Consider the following 22032-nt stretch of genomic DNA (forward strand, 5'->3'; position numbering starts at 1 on the left):
AATCCGCCCGGCCCCACAGCTGCGGGGTACGCCGTCCAAACCTCCTCGGCGAAAGCCGAACTGCGGGCACCCACCTGATACACTCGGAGGAGAATGCGTGTGGGAGCTGGGTGAGGAGTGAGAAGGCGACTCCACGGCCCGCCCGCGCAGTTCCCAGCCCCCCTCCCCGCACCACAACCGCCACCAGCAAAAACTATCGGCGTCCACTCTAGAAACACACAGGGTCGAAGAGGTCCTTCAGATCTCGAGAGCAACGGACACCACACCGAACTTGCGATGGACTCTCCTCACTGGGCCAACCAAACACGGTCAGCCCAGCAAAACGGGAGCATCACCACCTGCTTCAGCTCTAGGAGTAAAGTTGAAAAACCGTTGCGTTCCCGCGCGCTCTGCACCGCGCCTGCGCAAATCCCAGGGTCGTAACAGGCTGCCAGTGCGCATGCGCCGCTCTCCAGCTCTTTCCCCAGCGCTTTAGGAGCCCCGCCGACTAAACCGGCCGGCACGCGCATGCGTGTTTACGGTAGTTGGTCTCTTCCCGACGCCGCCGGGAAACCACGGCTCTCAGGTTTGCCGCCGGCCGAGCCGGAAGTTGCTCTTAACCGTCCTTGGTCTGGCGAAAATTAAAGAGCTATAAAGAGAGGTTCCGGAGCCGACCTGGTCCTTAGGTGGCCGAATGGAGACCGAGACTGTACACGCGCCATTGACCCGGCCCCCGACCCTGGCCTCTTCCTGGGATGCCGCGTGCGGAGCCTTGGCCCAGACTCTCCGCCTCACCCGGGCTGGTCTCGGCGCCGGAGACGCCGACTGGGAGGAGCTGCTGGCGCCGTCCGCCGCGGGGTGCGCTGGGCCGGCGGGGACTGGGTTGTGCTCGGGGACACAGCCGCGCTCCTTGAGGAGCCGCGAGGGGAGGCGGGGACCCTGAGGAGAGAGGGTTTGCCCCCGAAATGCGGGAGCCGAGCGGGTGACGGGGCTGTGCGGGCGGCGAAGGCGAGACGGCCGGGCCCGGGTGTCGGGAGGACAGAGGGTCGTCCGCGGGAAAGCTGAGGGGATTCGGTTATGAATGTTGGGACTGGGGGGGGGGTGGGGCAGGTGAGCTGGAGAGAGCGTTTCACACACACCCTCCTTGAGTCCATCTCGTTGGCTCCTGAGGCCCCTTGTCGGGATCAGAACCGGCCTCTTATTCTGAAACAAAAACCTCCTGTCTTACCAAAATAGTCATTTAAAAAAATCCAAATGTCGAAAATCTTCATAAACTTGATTTTGAAAGTGGCACACTTTGGTCCTTTATTCCATTCTGCACCCCCACTCACACACACACACACACACACACTTCTAGCCACCCCCCCCCCCCCCTTATTTTAAATTTCATGCTAGCCGCCCAGTAAATCTATTTCATTAACTGGGCAGGCAATTACAGGAAGTCGCATACAATGTTGATAGAAGTCAAGGGAAAATACTGGAGACCCTCGCGTCTAAAGCATCATTTCCTCATGATTTCTGTATTGAGCATTTATTTGGTCAGTGTTTTGGAGTGCACTTGGACTCCAAATGCAGACGTAAGTGAACTGGATAATATGTCAACCCTGTGGCCCATTAACTGGTTAATGACAATGTTCAGAGAACTATAGGTATATTCTTCATTTTCTTTTCAGCCAGGATCTGGTGATTTTGAAAAGGAACCTGAAAGGCCAAGATGAAAACCCCTGCTTCCTTTACCTGAGATGTGACCCTCATGGAGGTGAAGAAATCGTTTCTATTGGCATTTTAAGTTCAGCAAGAAATATGGAAGTATACTTAGGAGAGGAGTACTGTGGAACCAGTAGGGGCAAGAATGTTTGTAATGGTCTGGATAACAGGTGTGTGACTTCTGCATGTGGAAGTGTTCTTCTGAAGTGTTTTATTTTTTTGAGCTTTTGCAGTATTTGTTGATTCTCTGACATTGATGCTAAACACTAGAAGAGAGAAGATAAAAACATACCAGCAGAGGTAGAAGTTTAGACCTTTAAGGATCTTAAAGACAGTCTAGAGCAGCCTAGTTGTTTTTATAAATGTGGAAATGGAGAGCGAATGGAAGAGAGAGAAGTTGGTAAAATATCATAGCTAGTTAGTGGAAGAGTTTTATTAGAATGAAACTCTGCTAAGTGTTTCACATTTGTTTTCTTTAACTTACAAGGCTCTGTTTTCCAAAAATTAATTTGTCTTATCAGTCTGGAACTTTGAACATTTTTCTGTAGGAAACCCTTTACAAATAGGGCATAAACTTAAGACTGCCATACCAGCATACTTAACCCATTTATTATACTTTTCTCCCCCCCAATTTCTTATGAAGATTCTGTTCTAATCATTCCTTAATATGAATCAAAATGTGAACTGTGCATGTTGTATATAATGGATATATTCTTGAGTTTTATGGTGTGCTCTGTGCTACATAATTATACAGTTGGTATAATTTTAATTTTCTCATGTAGCTAGCAAGTGGCAGATAGTGTTTTTATATCCAGTGCAACTCCACAGGAAATTGCAACTGTTTATGTCCCACCAGGAATACTGAATTTCAGGATTTAAATATTGTCCTGGAAACCTTTATTTTTAAATGTAACTATTATAAATGATAATGTATGAAACTTTTTGTAATTTTTTTAAATTTTTAGTGAACATGAAAAGATTACTTTGTACAAAAAATATCTAAAATTGGAGTCTCCCACACATGCTTGTAAAATAAAGGTAAGTCATTTCTAAATTTAATTTGAAAACTATAGTTGTTTTTCTATTATATATACACTTACTTTCTGTTGATTTGGTAAAATAATTAGTCCAACTTGGTCTCTAGTTCTAGTTCAGAAATACTTAGTAAACTGTAAAAAAAAAATTCTTTTCTAAAAAAGTATGCATTTTTCTTTTAAAATTTGAACATTTATTACATTGCAATGTCATGACATATACTGTTGATAACACAGTGGTATTTTACTTTTAAGCCTCCAAAAACTGTGATTAAAAAAAGAAAAATTTTAGCTAATTATAGTTTATTTACTTGAATATGTAAGTTTAAAAGGTTTGTTATCTTTTTATGAAACTTAGGTGTCAAAAAAAAAGCACATGCAGTTTGGGCCCCTAAATATTTAGAAAGATAAAATACAATTAGAGAGCTTTCAGACAAGGGTAACACAAAGTTAAAGAAAATTGGACTGGTGTCTTCAGAATGAACAATATTGTTAAGGTGAAGTTTACTGATGTCATTGGGTGTAGGGAAAGGGTATAGAGCTGGAAACCATAAGCCCTGGCTATTAAGTAGGCTCTTTTGCTGACTAGCAGAGTAACCTTGAGCCAGTTTCTTCATTTTGTTTGGACCTACTTTATGGGTAATATTAGAGAACTGAAGAAAATGAATTATTGAATTGATTATTTTTAACTCTAAAATTCTGTGCTGATTATTACAGAAGAGCAAAGACGTTTAGGTGTATATACTAATAGCTTCTAAAGTTGTTTAAATAAGGTGATTCATTCATCCACACATATTGGAATGCCTATTAATAACAGCTATGGTGCTTGACATTTAGGAATTAGCAATTATGAAATAAATTAGAATGAAGCCATCACATTGCTAATATTATAGTGGGCAAGACAGATAATAGGTTGATTCAGTGTGGAAAATAGGCACCACATTCACTCCTGAGAAAAGTTTGGGGATTAAAAAGCAGAGCAGGAGTAATATGGAAGTTGAAATGTGAGTGTATACATTTCATGAGGTATTTACTCGCTGATAACAGTCACATCTTTGGTGACACACTGTTTTTAGATCATGGACCTCTATTCACCTGTGTCTTTATGTGATGTATGGGTTTGTTGTCTCTGAAGATGAATGGGGTTTGTAACTGTGCTTTGGAAGTACCAGGGAGTGCAGAGAGTTTCATTTAGGAACATCTTTGGGTTTGTATGAAGGCCTCTTCTGGGCCAGTAATACCTTCAATAGTTTATGAAAGTTAAGTGGTAGTTACTGATGCGTATCTTTGAGCACTCACTCAGTGATATATACTGGACATTTTAATGCACAATCCTTATAACAACCATGTGAACTGATTTTACCCCTAACTCAAGTTTGGCATCCACCCAGGGTCACCTAGGCACAGCCCTCACTGAAATCAGGTCTGTCTGATTCTAAATCCTGTTTGCTTTTCACTCTGCTACTTTGCAGTCCTACAGCACACAGGAAACATCTTGATTTAGAAGCATGAACAAAATGAGGCAGCATAAAGCATTGGAAAAGCTCCTGGGAGAGAAGTCAGAAGAATTAGGCTCAAAGATTGACCTTTATTTACTCTCTTGACAAATAAGAAAATCATTGTGAACTCATCTTTTCTATGTGCAAACCATTGAGCTCTCTTAAGTCATCTGGACATTCTCTTAGAATTCCTTTAGAAATTATTCTAAATTCTAAAATACTGAACTGTATTAACTATCAGCCAACACTTTGCATGGGCTTCTAGTGAGTCTTATTTAATATCACCTAATATTACGGCAAGTTTCAGTATGTTAAGTACTCAGATTGGAATAGTTTATCTTTAATTCCTTAAACTACTAAGTAAAACATTATTTACACTTAATTCTTTTAGTTGCAAAAAGACTTTTTAAAGTTGATGTAGTTCTTTTTAGCTTTTTTCTGTGACTAGAGAAACTTTAAAATGTACTTGAGGTTAATTTTTAGACTTTTGAATGCCTCAGTCTTACTTCAGTATTGACAAGAAATGACCTTAAATAATGGTTGTTTTTGTTACTATTAATTTTGCTGGACTTTTGTGTTATAATAGCTGCTCTCCTTTGGTGAAAAGAACTGTGTGTTCATCAGTAAAGTTGTGGTACACATGAGGCCAGTCTCGGCACATTCTTCAGCAGGCTCTCCTGCTCTAGGATCAAGGATAGACCTGGAGAGGGTCCAAACCATCATGGAGTCCATGGGGTCAAAGTTATCACCTGGAGCTCAGCAGTTGATGAATATGGTGAGATTCCAGCAGCAGGTGAGTAGGAATGGATTTCTTTCCAGAAACCATTACAGTTCTTTAAATGATAGCACTTTATTGCAACATGTGGTAACATAAATTTTTTCCTTTTAGCTTTTATTATTACTGATTTCCCTGTTATCTTTGCTGATTTATGTAAAAATTGCATCTTGTTAAAAAAATGGTTTTTACAGCCTTCAAAATTGTCTGTGAATTCTCTAGCTCAATCATTCAGCAAGCATTTACTTAGACCCTTTTTGATGAATAATGCATTGTTTTGATAACTTTAGAAAGTTCTAAGGTGAATTAGCCTACAGCCTGTCTTTAAGAATTTCTATAGACTTAGTAGGGAACTCAGGGCATGTAAGTGGGGAATGTTGAGAAAGACTAGGAAAGGCTTAATAAAGGAAGTGGCATTTTATCTGGGCCTTTAAAGAGAAAGGGTGGGATTAAGGAAGTGAATTTGGAGGGACACAACTTAAGAAATGACGCTGTGAAAGTGCTGCACTCAATATGCCAGCAAATTTGGAAAACTCAGCAGTGGCCACAGGACTGGAAAAGGTCAGTTTTCATTCCAATCCCAAAGAAAGGCAATGCCAAAGAATGCTCAAACTACCGCACAGTTGCACTCATCTCACACACTAGTAAAGTAATGCTTAAAATTCTCCAAGCCAGACTTCAGCAATATGTGAACCGTGAACTTCCAGATGTTCAAGCTAGTTTTAGAAAAGGCAGAGGAACCAGAGATCAAATTGCCAACATCCGCTGGATCATTGAAAAAGCAAGAGAGCTCCAGAAAAACATCTATTTCTGCTTTATTGACTATGCAAAAGCCTTTGACTGTGTGGATCACAATAAACTGTGGAAAATTCTGAAACAGATGGGAATACCAGACCACCTGACCTGCCTCTTGAGAAACCTATATGCAGGTCAGGAAGCAACAGTTAGAACTGGACATGATACAACAGACTGGTTCCAAATAAGAAAAGGAGTACATCAAGGCTGTATATTGTCACCCTGCTTATTTAACTTATATGCAGAGTACATCATGAGAAATGGTGGGCTGGAAGAAGCACAAGCTGGAATCCAGATTGCTGGGAGAAATATCAATAACCTCAGATATGCAGATGACAGCACCCTTATGGCAGAAAGTGAAGAAGAACTAAAGAGTCTCTTGATGAAAGTGAAAGATGAAAAAGTTGGCATAAAGCTCAGCATTCAGAAAACTCAGTTCATGGCATCCGGTCCCATTACTTCATGGGAAATAGATGGGGAAACAGTGGAAACAGTGTCAGACTTTATTTTTCTGGGCTCCAAAATCACTGTGGATGGTGATTGCAGCCATGAAATTAAAAGACGCTTACTCCTTGGAAGGAAAGTCATGACCAGCCTAGACAGCATATTAAAAAGCAGAGACATTACTTGCCAGCAAAGGTCCATCTAGTCATGGCTATGGTTTTTCCAGTGGTCGTGTATGGATGTGAGTGTTGGACTATAAAGAAAGCTGAGCGCAGAAGAGTTGATGCTTTTGAACTGTGGTGTTGGAGAAGGCTCTTGAGAGTCCCTTGGACTACAAGGAGATCCAACCAGTCCATCCTAAAGGAGATTAGTCCTGGGTGTTCATTGGAAGGTCTGATGTTGAAGCTGAAACTCCAATACTTTGGCCACCTGATGCAAAGAGCTGACTCATTGGAAAAGACCCTGATGCTGGGAAAGATTGAGGGCAGGAGAAGGGTATGACAGAGGATGAGATGGTTGGATGGCATCACCCACTCGATGGACATGGGTTTGGGTGGACTCCTGCAGTTGGTGATGGACAGGGAAGCCTGGTGTGCTGCGGTTCATGGGGTTGCAAAGAGTCGGACATGACTGAGTAACTGAACTGAACTGAAGAGGTAGAGAATAGTTCAGATTAAATCTTAGTGTTGGAAGGAGTAGGATGTAGCTAAGAATGGAATAAAAGTTCATTTCTGTGGAGTGAAGATGTGATAGGAGAAACTTCAGATGGACTGGGGCTGGATCATACAGGATTTTGAATGCTGTTATAAAGTTTGTGGGTGTCTTTTAGCTTTACGTGACAAAATGTGGTCCATTGGAGAAGATAATGGCAAACCACTTCAGTATTCTTGCCTTGAGAACCCCATGAACAGTATAGAAAGGCAAAAAGATAGGACACTGAAAGATGAACTCCCCATGTCGGTAGGTGCCCAGTATACTACTGGATATCAGTGGAGAAATAACTCCAGAAAGAATGAAGAGATGGAGCCAAAGCAAAAACTACACCCACTTGTGGATGTGACTGGTGATAGAAGCAAGGTCTGATGCTGTAAAGAGCAATACTGCATAGGAACCTGGAATGTTAGGTCCATGAATCAAGGCAAACTGGAAGTGGTCAAACAGGAGATGGCAAGAGTGAATGTCGACATTTTAGTAATCAGCAAACTAAAATGGACTTGAACAGGTGAACTTAACTCAGATGACCATTATATCTACTACTGTGGGCAAGAATCCCTTAGAAGGAATGGAGTAGCCCTCATAGTCAACAAGAGATTCCAAAATGCAGTACTTGGATGCAATCTCAAAAACAACAGAATGATCTCTGTTCATTTCCAAGGCAAAGCATTAAATATCATGGAAATCCAAGTCTGCCCTGACCAGTAACACTGAAGAAGCTGAAGTTGAACAGTTCTATGAAGACCTACAAGTCCTTTTGGAACTGCCACCCAAAAAAGATGTCCTTTTCATTATAGGGGACTGGAATGCAAAGGTAGGAACTCAAGAAACACCTGGAGTAACAGGCACATTTGGCCTTGGAGTACAGGATGAAACAGGGCAAAGGCTAATCAGGTTTTGCCAAGAGAACGCACTGGTCGTAGCAAACACCCTCTTCCAACAACACCAGGGAAGGCTGTACACATGGACATCACCAGATGGCCAACACTGAAATCAGATTGATTATATTTTTTGCAGCCAAAGATGGAGAAGCTCTATACAGTCAGCAAAAACAAGACCAGGAGTTGACTATGGCTCAGATAAACTCCTTATTGCCAAATTCAGACTTAAATTGAAGGAAGTGGGGAAAACCACTAGACTATTCAGGTATGACCTAAATCAAATCCCTTAAGATTATACAGTGGAAGTGGGAAATAGATTTAAGGGACTAGAGCTGATAGAGTGCCTGATGAACTATGGACAGAAGTTCGTGACATTGTACAGGAGACAGGGATCAAGACCATCTCTAAGAAAAAGAAATGCAAAAACCAAAATGGCTGTCTGAGGAGGCCTTACAAATAGCTGTGGAAAGAAAGAGAAACAAAAAGCAAAGGAGAAAAGGAAAGATATACCCATTTGAATGCAGAGTTCCAGTGAATAGCAAGGAGAGGTAAGAAAGCCTTCCTCAGTGATCAGTGCAAAGAAATAGAGGTAAACAATAGAATGGGAAAGACTAGAGATCTCTTCAAGAAAACTAGTGATACCAAGGGAACATTTCATGCAAAGTTGGGCTCAATAAAGGACAGAAATGGTATGGACCTAACAGAAGCAGAAGATATTAAGAAGAGGAAGCAAGAATACACAGAAGAACTGTACAAAAAAGATCTTCATGACCCAGATAATCACAATGCGGTGGTCACTCACCTAGAGCCAGACATCCTGGAATGTGAAGTCAGGTGGGCATTAGGAAGCGTCACTATGAACAAAGCTGGTGGAGGTGATGGAATTCCACCTGAGCTATTTCAAATCCTAAAAGATACCGTGAAAGTGCTGCACTCAATATGCCAGCAAATTTGGAAAACTCAGCAGTGGCCACAGGACTGGAAAAGGTCAGTTTTCATCCCAATCCCAAAGAAAGGCAATGCCAAAGAATGCTCAAATTACCACACAGTTGCACTTATCTCACACGCTAGTAAAGTAATGCTCAAAGTTCTCCAAGCCAGACTTCAGCAATACATGAACCATGAACTTCCAGATGTTCAAGCTAGTTTTAGAAGAGGCAGAGGAACCAGAGATCAGATTGCCAACATCTGCTGAATCATCGGAAAAGCAAGATAGTTCCAGAAAAACATCTATTTCTGCTTTATTAACTATGCCACAAAGCCTTTGTCTGTGAGGATCACAATAAACTGTGGAAAATTCTGAAAGAGATGGGAATACCAGACCACCTGATCTGCCTCTTGAGAAATCTGTATGTAGGCCAGGAAGCAACAGTTAGAACTGGACATGGAACAACAGACTGGTTCCAAATAGGACAAGGAGTATATCAAGGCTGTATATTGTCACCCTGCTTATTTAACTTATATGCAGAGTACATCATGACAATCACTGGGCTGGAGGAAGCACAAGCTGGAATCCAGATTGCTGGGAGAAATATCAATAACCTCAGATATGCAGATCTGCACCATTATGGCAGAAAGTGAAGAACTAAAGAGCCTATATGAAAGTGAAAGAGGAGAGTGAAAAAGTTGGCATAAAGCTCAGCATTCAGAACACTAAGATCATGGCATCCGGTCCCATCACTTCATGGCAAATAAATGGGGAAACAGTGGCTGACTTTATTTTGGGGGGATCCAAAATCACTGCAGATAGTGATTGCAGCCATGAAATTAAAAGACGCTTACTCCTAAGTTATGACCAACTTAGACAGCATATTAAAAGCAGAGACATTACTTTGTCAACAAAGGTCCATCTAGTTAAGGCTATGGTTTTTCCAGTAGTCATGTATGGTTGGAGAGTTGGATTATAAAGAAAGCTTAGCACTGAAGAATTGATGCTTTTGAACTGTAGTGTTGGAGAAGACTTTTGAGAATCCCTTGGGCTGCAAGGAGATCCAACCAGTCCATCCTAAAGGAGATCAGTCCTGAGTGTCCATTGAAAGGACTGATTTTAAAGCTGTAACTCCAATATTTGGCCACCTGATGCAAAGAGCTGACTCATTTGAAAGACTGAAGGCAGGAGGAGAAAGGGACAACAGAGGAGGAGATGGTTGGATGGCATCACCGACTTGATGGACATGAGTTTGGGTAAACTCCAGGAGTTGGTGATGGACAGGGAGGCCTGGCGTGCTGTGGTCCATGGGGTCACAAAGAGTCAGACATGACTGAACGACTGAACTGAACTGAACTGATTATGTGTAAAGATGGGTCAGCAGGAAGTGAAGCTGCAAGATGGAAAACATGTTATTTCTCATCCAGATGAGGGTTAAAGAGGACCTAAACTTGAAGGAGGAACCTGGTGTTGGGCTGTGAGATGCTACAACAGTGGTACTAGTGGCACTTGACCATAACTTAGTATGAGTTTCGTGGGAGAAAAACAATCCAATGAGAAACTATTTGTAGATGCTGATACTAATAATACACATGGAACACAACAGAGGGAGTGACTTGGGGAAAAAGAAGTTTAATTTGGAAGTATTGAATTTTAGATGTGAAACTTTAAAACAAGAAATACAAATTAAAAAGTCATATAACTTCTGTGAGATTTGCCATCATTAATTTAGTAGGAGTATCATTGGAGGGACGGGCAGACATAGGAGAACAGGAGAGCTGGTGATGATCTTGGAAGCCTCAGAAAGGAGAGCTTCCCAAAAGCACAGAGTCCGTCCTCTTCGTACTCTGGTACAGTGATCTCGCCCGCATAGCTCAGGCGGTTCCTAATGGGTGCTCCTGGTCCAAGTGCTCCCTCTCTACAGAGCAACCAGAATGATCTCAGAGGGTCCATCAGACTCGACTTCCCCTATGTAATGTCCCAAACTGCTTCCCGTCACACCAGAGTCAATCCAGATTCCTCACCCTGTCATCTCAGATCTGGGCCATCATTCCCACCTCAACACCATCTCCTGTCGCATTTCCTCAGTTGCTCGTCTCTAGACATTCTGAGGTGTGTGTTCCCCAAATATCCACCTGTGCTCCCACCTCAGGACCTCTGCACTCTTAACTGTTGTCTTTGGCCAGAATCCCCTCTTCTTGATGTTAGCAAGTCTGCTCTTTTCTTGTTCTTTCAGCCTTATCTTAAATGTTCCATCTTGAGTGAAACCGTCCCTAACCACCCTGTTTAAAATAATTAGCCTCTTCCTCCTAATCTCTATCATATTTTCATCAGAGCTTTCTTGACTATTTTTGTTTTTGTTCATGTGTTGTTCTGTTTATCTCACTAATACATAAACTTTGTGCAAATAGGACCTGGCTGTCTTGTTTATGGTTCCAGGTAAGTACATAATATATATGCCCTTCAGATTATCAACAGGTACTCCTTGGAGATCTTCAGGGAGTTGGTTTGAATAGTGATAAGCTGAAAGTGTTTAGTCGCTCAGTCACGTCCACCTCTTTGCGATCTCATGGACTATAGCCCACCAGGCTCCTCTCTCCATGGAATTCTCCAGGCAAGAAAACTGGAGTGGGTTGCCATTCCCTTCTCTGGGGATCTTCCCCACCTAGGGATCGAACCCAGGTCTCCCACATTGTGTGCAGATTCTTTTCTGGGTGAGCTACCAGGTTAGGAGATAAGATGTAAAGGGTCACGTGAGCTCTGTAACTATCTGTTGAATATAAAGTAGGAATGTTTCATGATCAGAACCGATGGATTGAGTGTAATGACACACACTCTTTAGAACCTTCATGTGTGAATTGGGCAGGACCTGTGCTGGAGGGGAAAGGGAGGACCTGGGAACAGCTTACTGGACTCTCCGTTTGACCTGTGCCTTGCTGAAAGTTTTATTAAAGTGATCTCTTATTTTCTTGTGTTTGAAGTTCAAATGTGCTGACGTTGCTTTTGCTTCAGCAGTTTAGAATAATTGAGTAGGAATTCTGTCTCTAAATTCCTGGTATATGGTTGTCATTTAAAGTTATCTGAGTGAAAGCTGTAAGAAAATATATTTTCTCAAAGAAAATATATTCAATTATTCAGGATTTTATTGTTTACCTTTTTCATCTTAAAAAACTAAAAAAGATCTTTTTTCTTGCTTTTTCAAGGTGATACTTATACACATTCTTTATAATTAAAAAAATTAAGGACAATCTTCAGAAATACCACAAGATGTTCAGAGATAAACAGTTTTTCAGACATCTTGGAGTATATATACACATATGAAATTAAATATACATATACAAGTATATGAACACAATTCTACATAAATGCTTTCATGTTTTTTAGCCTGCTCTGTTTTTTTCCCACATATTAATAACATATATAATGTGCCCTAAAGAATCATTTTATACATATTTTTCTGCCTCCTTTAAAAAAGGTTTGATGTCCCTTGCAAGGCAACGTATGACAGCTCAAGAAAATGAAGGATTGAATAAAGGCAAACTAAAGAAGTAGAATAGCCACCAGCATCTGAAGTTGGTTTGTTTACTGTAGTCATATAGACTAACCTGTGAAATTTCTCAACATTTCATACAAAGTAAAAAATAATCATCTTAAGAGCTTTTCTCTAGAAGAATATGACTAATTTTTGTAAAGAGTAAATTTCTTATAATTATGACATATCAGAAAAGAAAAACTCATATAGCAAATGCCTTAATTGCATTTAGACTTTTCTAATTAAAACTTATGGCAAATTAATTGTCATGAACAATTTTGATATTGATTCCACCGTTTATGTAATTGTGATTTTGTAGAATTTTCAATTTTCAATTTTCTGTCATAAAGTTTTCTTGCAGTATCAAAATTATGTAACCACCAAAAATAATTGAGTTTTGCCTTTACTCAAGTTTTGCCTTGAGTAAAGCTGCTTTTCACCAAAGGAGAGTGGTCTAATTTTTAAATTTTAAAAATATAATTGTATACAATCATCATTTTTTAGGAATAATTTAATATTTACTTAAAACTTGCATTCAAAAGAAGAAGGTAAGATTTCGTTATAAAGGGAGTTTCTCCAGTGGGCAGTTCAGTAGAAGTCCCATGGGGGCTCTGTTGCTCCCACTCACCAACTTCCCTGGCTCTCAGATTCGTATGTCCTGTTGTATTTTCCCTAAAGTATTTATCACCGTCTCCATCCACAGGATTTCTTTGTTGTGTATCTCTCCCTGCTCCCTAGATTGTACTGTCCACAGTTTCTTGTTCACTGGCTTATTTATGGGGCCTGAAACAGGACCTGACACAGAGTAGATTTCTGGAAAATATTTGTTGAATGAATAAGTTTGGGGCTCACTTAATCCAAGAATCATTCTGGACTGCCTTCACCTGAACTTGGATAATACTTTTCTCAGTCTCTCTTACAAGGTATTGAACAATAATATCATTGGGAGATGATATTCCCTATGTATCTCTAGTAGAAATCTGGGTTTAGAATTTAAGATGGCACCATATAATGTAACAGTTAGCTAGGCTGGAGGTAGTTTGGCTTTTCCCTTGTGGAAAAATTGAAGAACATAGCAAGAGCATACCTCTCTATAGATGACAGAGTAACCGCCTATCAGATGTGAGCCAGTCTTCTCAGGAAGGAATATAGCCTAGCTGGTCGAGTTGAGGCCACAAAACATAAACATTACCCTATAAATTATTACGGCAGACAAGGCCCAAAGGTAGCTAGCTAATTTTAATCATTGAAAATATCACAAAAATATTCAAACTTTAAGCATATAAGTAGAGCATCAAACTTTAAGCAAGTAACTATCTAGTCTATCTTCCAGTAAAAACAAATTGTATTTCTTTAGGGTGGCCTACATTTCTGACAGTGGGCAGATGATTTTTAATTCTAGGAAAATTTATCAATTACTGTGACTCACTCAAAAATACCATAAATTTAAGGAGGCCTTTGTAGTGGAAACACTAAAATATGCCTGTGCAGTTTTACTAAGTATGCTTGTATTTATTTGCAGATTTTCCTTAGCAGAACTACACTGGAATTTGGAATGACTAGAAGTCCTGACTGGAGTTGGGTGTCCGGGGCTCCAGTCCTAGTTCTGCCACAGGCAGCTGTGTTACCTTGGCCGGGTTAGATTTAGTTTTTTCTCCTCAACTCAGTACTGGGACCGTGGCTGTAGTCTGCTCCATGTGAATGTTCCCAGGCTCAGAGGGAAGAAGGCACCTTGCCTCCAGAGTTAGCTGTCATTATCATTAATGTTCCTGCTGTTTCCTTGCCTGCCTCCCTTAGAATCGTGTTGCCCTCGGAGAGCAGCTCCAGTCCATCCTGGGAAACGCAGGACACAGGCACGTGCAGGGACTGCAGTCCTCGTCTGCTCCGGGAGCCTTCGACAAGTCATCCTCCACACCTTTTCCTTTCAGAACTGGGCTGACATCTGGAAACGTGACTGAAGACTCAGAAGCTAACACTGAGAAAAGTCTGCAGCCAGCTGGTGGAGGAAGCCTGAGCAGCCTCCACGAGTGTAAAATTGTGCCACAAAGCCGTTCTCTTCTTGAGAATGACCTGAAGAATGCAGTATCTTCTTTCTTATCAAAGAAAGCAAGTGACAGCTCACACATACCTAACTCGGAGTTGCTGCCTCTTCTCCAGAATTTGTGTGGTCAGGTGAGCCATCTCCGGGTGGGACCCGGCATCAAGTGGCAGGACAGCATCCCGAAGCCCGGCGGAGGCACTGGGGGTGTCACGTAAGTGTTTAGACCCGTGTGGTCGGGTGGGGTGTGGGGGAGGGCGAGGAGGCAGGTGGAAGAGAGGCATTTGTTTCAGTAACTTCTGCCTGAAATTGTTTCCGGAGAGAACCGTAGGAGCTTTGACATTTCACCACTGACACATGTAGAGGAAAGAAATAGTCTACGGAGTAGAACGTGTTGCTTTGAAAGAAGTGTGTAAACTGGAGGTGCCGAGCACTTCTCAGGCGTTTGGTGGGAGGAGCATAAGCGTCAGACAAGGGTCGGAGTGGAGAGATACCTGTATGAAAGGAGAGGAGCTGTGGTAGCCATGATGTGTACACTGTTTGCCCGATTGTATGAAGTGAGCCGTTGCAATGGATTTTCCTTGTAGATCCTGTGTGACCCAGGCTAATTTTGGAGTCATCCAAACAGTTTTCAGCTCTTAATTATTTATAGTATACAGCCTCTTATCCTCTGATTTCATAATTCCAATTTTTTCCAGTCCTGCTTTGATTAAGTGGTAGCTATTTATTTTTAGTATGTTCCCCATCCTTTATATAAATGGAATGTGTCCAAATATTGCACTGGAATTCAGGACTCTAATCATAGTCCTGGCTTAACTATTTGACTTAACTATTTCAATCTTTGGATTTATACTTTTATTACATATTATAAAATGAGGTAGTTCTGTTGGTTGAAATTTTTTTAATGTTCCAATAGCATTCAGTTTGAGGAGTTTAATAAGTTATTGAAACAAAAAAGTGGTTCTTACTTGAGAAGGACAAGGAAAGATAACATTAGTCTTTAATACTTTAAATTACTTTAATATTAGGTTGGTGCAAACTTAGTTGTGGTTTTTGGACCGTGAATTTTAAATTATAACTAAGCTCAAGCACATCTTTATTAGTCAGAGTAGGAACCTTTACAATCAACACATTTTTACCAATGAGAAATAAGTTTGTTTATTCCTGTAGTGTAAAAATCTGTGCCTCTGGATCCGACAAACTCTTGGAAAGCATTTTCTGCCTCTTGCTGGTTGTGGAAACATTTTCCCTGCAAAAAGCCATTGAGATGCTTGAAGTGGTAGTTGGTTGGCGAGAGGTCAAGTGAATATGGCAGATGAGGCAAAACTTTGTAGCCCAATTCATTCAGCTTTTGAAGCATTGGTTGTGTGACGTGCAGTCAGGTATTGTTGAGGAGAATTGGGCCCTTTCTGTTGACCCATACTGGCTGCAGGCATTGCAGTTTTCGGAGCATCTCATTGATTTGCTGAGCATACTTCTCAGATGTAATGGTTTTGCTAGGATTCAGAAAGCTGTAGTGGATCAGATGGGCAGCAGACCATCAAAGAATGACCATGACCTTTTTTTGGTGCAAGTTTGGCATTGGGAAGTGATTTGGTGCTTCTTCTCAATCCAGCCACTGAGCTGATCATCACTGGTTGTCTTATCAAATCCACTTTTCATCACGCGTCACAATCCAATCGAGAAATGGTGTGTTATCATTGCATACAATAAGAGAAGATGATACTTCAAAATGATATTTTTTTTTGTTTTTGGTCAGCTCACAAGGCAAGCACTTATCCAGCTTTCTCACCTTTCCAGTTTGCTTCAAATGACCATAGAATGGTCAACGTTGAGTTCTTAGGCAACTCTCTTGTGTAGTTGCATGAGGATCAGCTTCAATGATTGCTCTCAGTTGGTCATTGTCAACTTCCGTGGCCGGCCACTGTGCTCTTCATCTTCAAGGCTCTTGTTTCCCTTGCAAAACTTCTTGAATCCCCAGTGCACCATATATTCCTTAGGAGTTCCTGGACCAACTGTGTTGTTGATGTTGGGAGTTGTCTCTACTGCTTTATTTCCCATTTTGAACTCGAATAAAAAAATCACTCAAAGGACTTCCTTGGTGGCTCAGATGGTAAAGAAAATGGCTTGAATTTGCTTTTTGTCTAACATCATTTCCCTAACCTAATATAAATATAAAATACACAACAAGTAATAAGTCATTAGCAAAAAAATCATAAAGCAAGAATGCACGTAAAATGATGTATAACATAACCACATTTAAGAATGTATTCCATTATCAAACAGCAGGTTTCAACAACGCAAAACTGCAATTACTTGTGCACCAACCTAATACTTTAAAAGTATTAAATTACTTTAATACTTTGACTTCCTTACTTCCTAATTATCAGAGAATTTCTTTCATCATGCATAGTTGTCTTTCAAATATTCTTCCTATGGCCATTTATATGATCATGAATTTTCTTCTGTAGTCTGTTCTGATCGTTAATTACATTAATTTCAAAACCTGAACCCACCTTGCATACCTAGAGTAAATCCCACTTAGTGTGGGCTGTAATTTTTATACAATGTTGGATCTGATTTGCTAATATTTTGTTGAGTATTCTTGCATCTAATTTATTAGAGGTACTGGTCTGTATTTTTTTTGTCCTGTCTTTGGTTTTTCCTATGAAGATAATACTGGCCTCATAAAATGAGTTCCACATCTTAAAAGAGATTGTGTACAACTGGCATTATCTCTTCTTAAGATGTTTGGTATTGATAGGAGTCCTCAGTGCAACCAGCTAGGCCTGGATATTTCTTTCTCAGAGACTGTTAAATTACAAATTCAGTTTTTAACATAGTAAAGTTGTCAATTCTCCCCGTTGATATGAAGGTTTAATGCAATACGTATTAAAATTTCATCACGATATTTTGTAGACATAGACAGGATTATTTTAAAAATTATATGAAAAGCAAGAGGCAGAATAGCTAAGACAAGCTTGAGAAAGAAGAATGAGCTGGGAGGAGTCCCTCTTCCAGTGTCGAGTCTTCTACATCGAGAGCGTCAAGACCGGGCAGTGATGGTGGAGGGGCAGACCGGGGCTCAGTGGAGGCTGGTAGAGGGTTCAGAGGTAGACCCACACAGGTGTGCTCCACTGAGTTTTGACAGAGGCGCAACAGCAGTGCAATAAAGGAAGAAGAGTCTTTCTAACTCGGGGTGCTGGAGCAGATAGATAGCCAAGGAGCAAGAAGTGAACTATGACCCAAACCTTGTACCTTGTATAAAACTTCACTCAAAATGGATCAGGGATGTAAGTGTAAAACATGAAGCCATGGAAGTTTTCTAATAATCCATAGGAGACTGTCTTTGGGAACCTAGACAAGATTTCTTAGATATGACACAAAAAGCAGGATAATTGAAAATATATTGGACCACAAGAAAATGCAAAATTGTGTCTGTGAAAGACTCTGGGGGCTTCCCAGTGGCTCAGTAGTAAAAACTCCACCTGCCAGTACAGGAGACAGGCTTTGGCCCCTGATCTGATAAGATCCCACGGGCTGTGGGGCAGCGGAGCCTGTGCTCCACAGCTATCGAGTCTGTGCCCTGGAGCTCGGGAGCCACGACTCCTGAAGCCCGTGTGCCCTGCGGCCCACTGAGAGGCCTGTGCACCACAACTGGAGAGTAGCTCCCACTCGGCACAACTGGAGAGAAGAGCCCATGCAGCAACAGAGACCTAGCACAACCAAAAATAAATAAAATTCTTTTTTAAAAAAATTAAAAAAAAAAAAAGACTCTGAAGTGGAATAAAATACAAATTCCTAACTGGGAAAAAAAAGTTGCAAATCACAAGTCCAATAAATGACTTACATCTAAAATATAGAAAGGACTCTTAAAACTCAACAATAAAAAATCCAGCTAGCACATGGGCAAAAGACATAGACATTTTACCAGAGAGGATATACAAAAGCAAATAAGCACATGGAAAGATGTGCTATTGACCTCGTGGCTATTAAGGAAAAGTGCATTAAAACCACATGATACCACTCCACAGTTATTCAAATGGCTGAAATAAAAAGTGTAAAATGGTGACAATACCAAATTCTGATGAGGGTGTGGAGAAACAGGATCTCTCATACATTACTCATGGAGATGTAAAGTGCTACAGCCACTCTAAAAAATACTCCAGCAGTTTCTAATAACTAAGCGTGTATAGGTACCATGTGCCTCAGCAGTCATGCTCCTGGGCATTCATCCCAGAGAAAAGAAAACATCTGTCCACATAAAAGCCTGTACACAGTTGTTCACAGAAGCTTCTAGTAATTTAGTAAGGTTGTGTGGATTTAAAAAAAAAACAAAAACACCACAACTATTTCAATTGTACCATTGCTTAGGGAAGTACTTGGAAGAAGACCTTAAAAAAATTCACAAGATGACTTTAGATTTGGAGCTCAAAATAAAAAAAGACCCTTTCTATCTAATGGTCTATTCTTTGAGGGTAGAAGTTCCATCATCTTCATTTTTATACTCTCACTTCACTTTGTGCTTAAATGTTTAATGAATTAAAGAAATAAGGTGGCTTTGGGCATTCAGGGTTGTGGTCGCCTGTTGGATATGTGTTAGAAATATGTTGCAAGGAGACAGAATATAGTTGTGGAGACAAATTACAAAGTTGTGGCTACTTTATTGTACTACAGTTTAGTTGTTTTTGTTATAATATTAAGGAAAATTGTTACATCATTATTTAAATTTACTTCTAGACTGGAAGAGCAATCCATTTGTTCCTACTTGGAAAAGATTCTTTCTAAAAATATGGAACTGATGGAAAAGAAACTTACAGACTACATTGATCAGCGAATATATAAGCTCCAGGAGCACATAGATAATAAGATTGCTTTGTTAATGGACTTGCTGCAACGTCCCAACTCCCCACCCTCTGGGATGCCTCTGAGACATTATGACTCTGGAGAAGGACTTTCAAATGGAGAAAGATAAGCACTCAATATGTACAAAGTACTACAGATATTTATTACATATTTATTATAAAACCAAACCGCCAAGAGTTATAGCAACTATTTAATGTCGTTTGAGGACCGCTGTTTACTTGCATAAAGTGACCTCAGTGTTCATTTTACTGTACTGTTACTGTAAATCTGGTACTGTACACTTAAGATTCAATGTGGTAGGGTCATAAATTATTCTTGTTTCCCATATTTTTCACTCTTGTAAGAAATTAACATACACTTCTGGGTTGCTTAAATGTTCAGATTTTTTTAAGGATTTCTAAAGCATTTCATTAGTTTGTACTATATATGTGTTTGATTGGAGTACTCTTACGTTTAGGGGTATACAAAGTGCTTAGAATATGTAAGTGATATTTTTTCTTTTTCTAATTAATTGTTCTTATAAAACTGGGTACTTAAGACTTGCAACCTTTAATTTCAAATCACCATGTTACCTTTTTTATTGTTTATTTCCGATAAAAAATTAAATGTGATGTTTGGCATGTGTAAAACTGGTTTACATTGGGGCTGTTAATTTTGTGTTCTGTCACATTGTAGCTGTGAATAGAAAAGTAATAATTAGAACTGACCTATTCTCTGTTAGGCTTATTACTTTCAGAATCAATGTTTGGTGTAAAATGAGAGAAGTCATCTTATTTTATCTCAGTCAGCCCAGGAAGCAGAAGGAGCTCTCTCCTTTTACAAACTGATACAGGTTCTTCTTTCCAGAGCCCTTTCTGTTTAATGTGTGAAATTCCGAGATTTTGCATTGAAGCATTTAAGGCACATAAGTCAAAGAGATTACAGTTCTCTCTGGCAGACTTAATTTTCAGAAACTATACCTATCATATATGTGTTGTAAAGTGATATATTTGCCTCTAAAAAATGAATTCACTCTGGAAATTAAATGTTTTCACGTAATATTTTAGATGAAAAAGGATGGTTTACACTCATTTAGTATTTTGATGAATTTAGTTCTTTGAAGTGAGAACTAATATAAAGTTCATTCATTTATAAATCATTCTGAAGTTAGGGACATGAGGTTGGTGTTCAGTCGCTATTGTGTCTGACTCTTTGCAACTCCATGAATTGTAGCATGCCAGGCTTCCCTGTCCTTCACCGTCTCCCGGAGTAGGACTTGTACCATATATAACTTTTATCAATCTTTTCCTAATTTATTAACTACATATGTCACCATTAGATGGCATTTCTTTTAGCACGTAGGAGAAATGTGTCTCACTTAAAGTCGAACCCTTTCATTAATAGTTTACACAGCTTCTGATAATTGTGGTCTATATTTTGAGTCACAAATTGCTTAATATAATTAGAACACATATGCTGTGTTTTATAAAATAATTAAATACAATATTTATGATTATAGTATTGTAAATAATTCAGATGAGCTTTAATTCCTGATCTTCCATTTTAAAATTGTTTTCATGTTAATAAAGACCTAAATTACATTTTAAATGTATTAGAGATTCATGTGTGTGCTCAGTCGCTCAGTTGTGTCTGACTCTTTGTGGCCCCATGGATTGTAGCCCACCAGGCTCCTCAGCTCATGGAATTTTCCAGGCAAGAATACTGGAGTGGGGTGCCATTTCCTACTCCAGGGGATTCTTCCCAAACCAGGGATCATAGGTATTGATTTTATTACATTTATAAATTTCTATACATGTGTATATGTAATTGCTTTGTTAAAATCATTATTGCCTAAGGAAATACTGCTTGAATTTGCTCAAACGGGAGGAGCAGACCCACATTATGCACAAAATCTCTATTAAAGTCTTTTTTTTCTTGTAACTTTTCTCCACTTGTAGGTGGCACAGCTGGTAAGTCCAGTCTGGGCAATGAGGGTTGGCAGATGCACCCGTGTCAGGGTAGCCACAGCAGTTAGAGGTGGCTGCACGGGATGTATGGGTGATCAAAAATGAGATCAGGAGACAGGTTATGTATTTTAATTTCCACACTGCCTCCCCCTTGAGGATTGTTTCATCTCTTCTGTCTTTCCCATGGTGACATATGAAGGTTTCCATGCTTCTGACATCACTGGGTTTTCAGCTGTTTAGGGGCAGGACAGAGAGTATACTCGCATGCTGCTGCCTCATGACTCATCATGAAGAGTCGAGCAGCTCACTGGAGGCGCTTCCTTAGCCCCAGCGTAGCTTTCCAGGTGCACCGGCCACCACCACCATGTGACCTGCTGTTCCAGCTTGTTGCTTCTTCCCAAGCCCCCTCAGGCTGTTGGCCCCAGTCCTCCTGCATACGACCCCCCACCTCGCCCTGCCCTCATCACAGTCGTCACACTACTGTCCAAAGCTCAGCTCAGGTGCAGCCTTCATGAAGCTGCCCTTGCTCTCTCCATTCCTCAGCAAGTGGCTGAACAAGTGAAACCTAAAGAGACAACACTGAAGGCTCTTCTTACGGGGACATAAGTGAAAAAGTTGGCTAAAATCATGGTCCCATCACTTCATGGCAAATAGATGGGGAAACAGTGGAAACAGTAGCAGAGTTTCTATTTTTGGGCTCCAAAATGACTACAGATGGTGACTGCTGCTGCTAAGGCGCTTTGGTTGTATCTGACTCTGTGCGACCCCATAGATGGCAGCCCACCAGGCTCCCCTGTCCCTGGGATTCTCCAGGCAACCGCTGGAGTGGGTTGCCATTTCCTTCTCCAGATGGTGACTGCAGCCATGAAATGAAAAGACACTCACTCCTTGGAA

At 40.5% G+C, this 22032-nt stretch overlaps 1 protein-coding gene across 3 annotated transcripts; it reads left to right on the forward strand.

Moving 5' to 3' along the window:
* The first annotated feature begins 476 nt into the window (after positions 1-476).
* LOC122708802 (ATPase PAAT-like) lies at positions 477-20783 on the forward strand. Of its 3 annotated transcripts, XM_043925380.1 has the most exons (6): positions 488-837; positions 1653-1856; positions 2652-2724; positions 4806-5012; positions 14086-14540; positions 19067-20783. In XM_043925380.1, exons 1-6 carry the CDS (start codon positions 674-676, stop codon positions 19299-19301), a joined length of 1338 nt encoding a protein of 445 aa, XP_043781315.1. In that variant the 5' UTR covers positions 488-673; the 3' UTR covers positions 19302-20783. The 3 variants fall into 3 exon arrangements, with proteins under 3 accessions (XP_043781317.1, XP_043781316.1, XP_043781315.1); XM_043925382.1 differs by lacking the exon at positions 19067-20783 and having other exon boundaries at positions 477-837; positions 14217-14346; XM_043925381.1 differs by lacking the exon at positions 4806-5012 and having other exon boundaries at positions 486-837.
* Positions 20784-22032: the final 1249 nt, after the last annotated feature.

This window comes from Cervus elaphus, chromosome 15 (genome assembly GCF_910594005.1).
Source record: "Cervus elaphus chromosome 15, mCerEla1.1, whole genome shotgun sequence".
Classification (NCBI taxonomy): Eukaryota; Metazoa; Chordata; class Mammalia; order Artiodactyla; family Cervidae; genus Cervus; species Cervus elaphus.

Coding starts and splice junctions, on each gene's coding strand:
- LOC122708802 (XM_043925380.1), top strand. CDS start 674: ATGGAGACCGAGACTGTACACGCGCCATTGACCCGGCCCCCGACCCTG. Junction 2,725..4,805: donor CACATGCTTGTAAAATAAAG/GTAAGTCATTTC, acceptor GTGTTATAATAG/CTGCTCTCCTTTGGTGAAAA. Junction 5,013..14,085: donor TGGTGAGATTCCAGCAGCAG/GTGAGTAGGAAT, acceptor TGCCTCCCTTAG/AATCGTGTTGCCCTCGGAGA.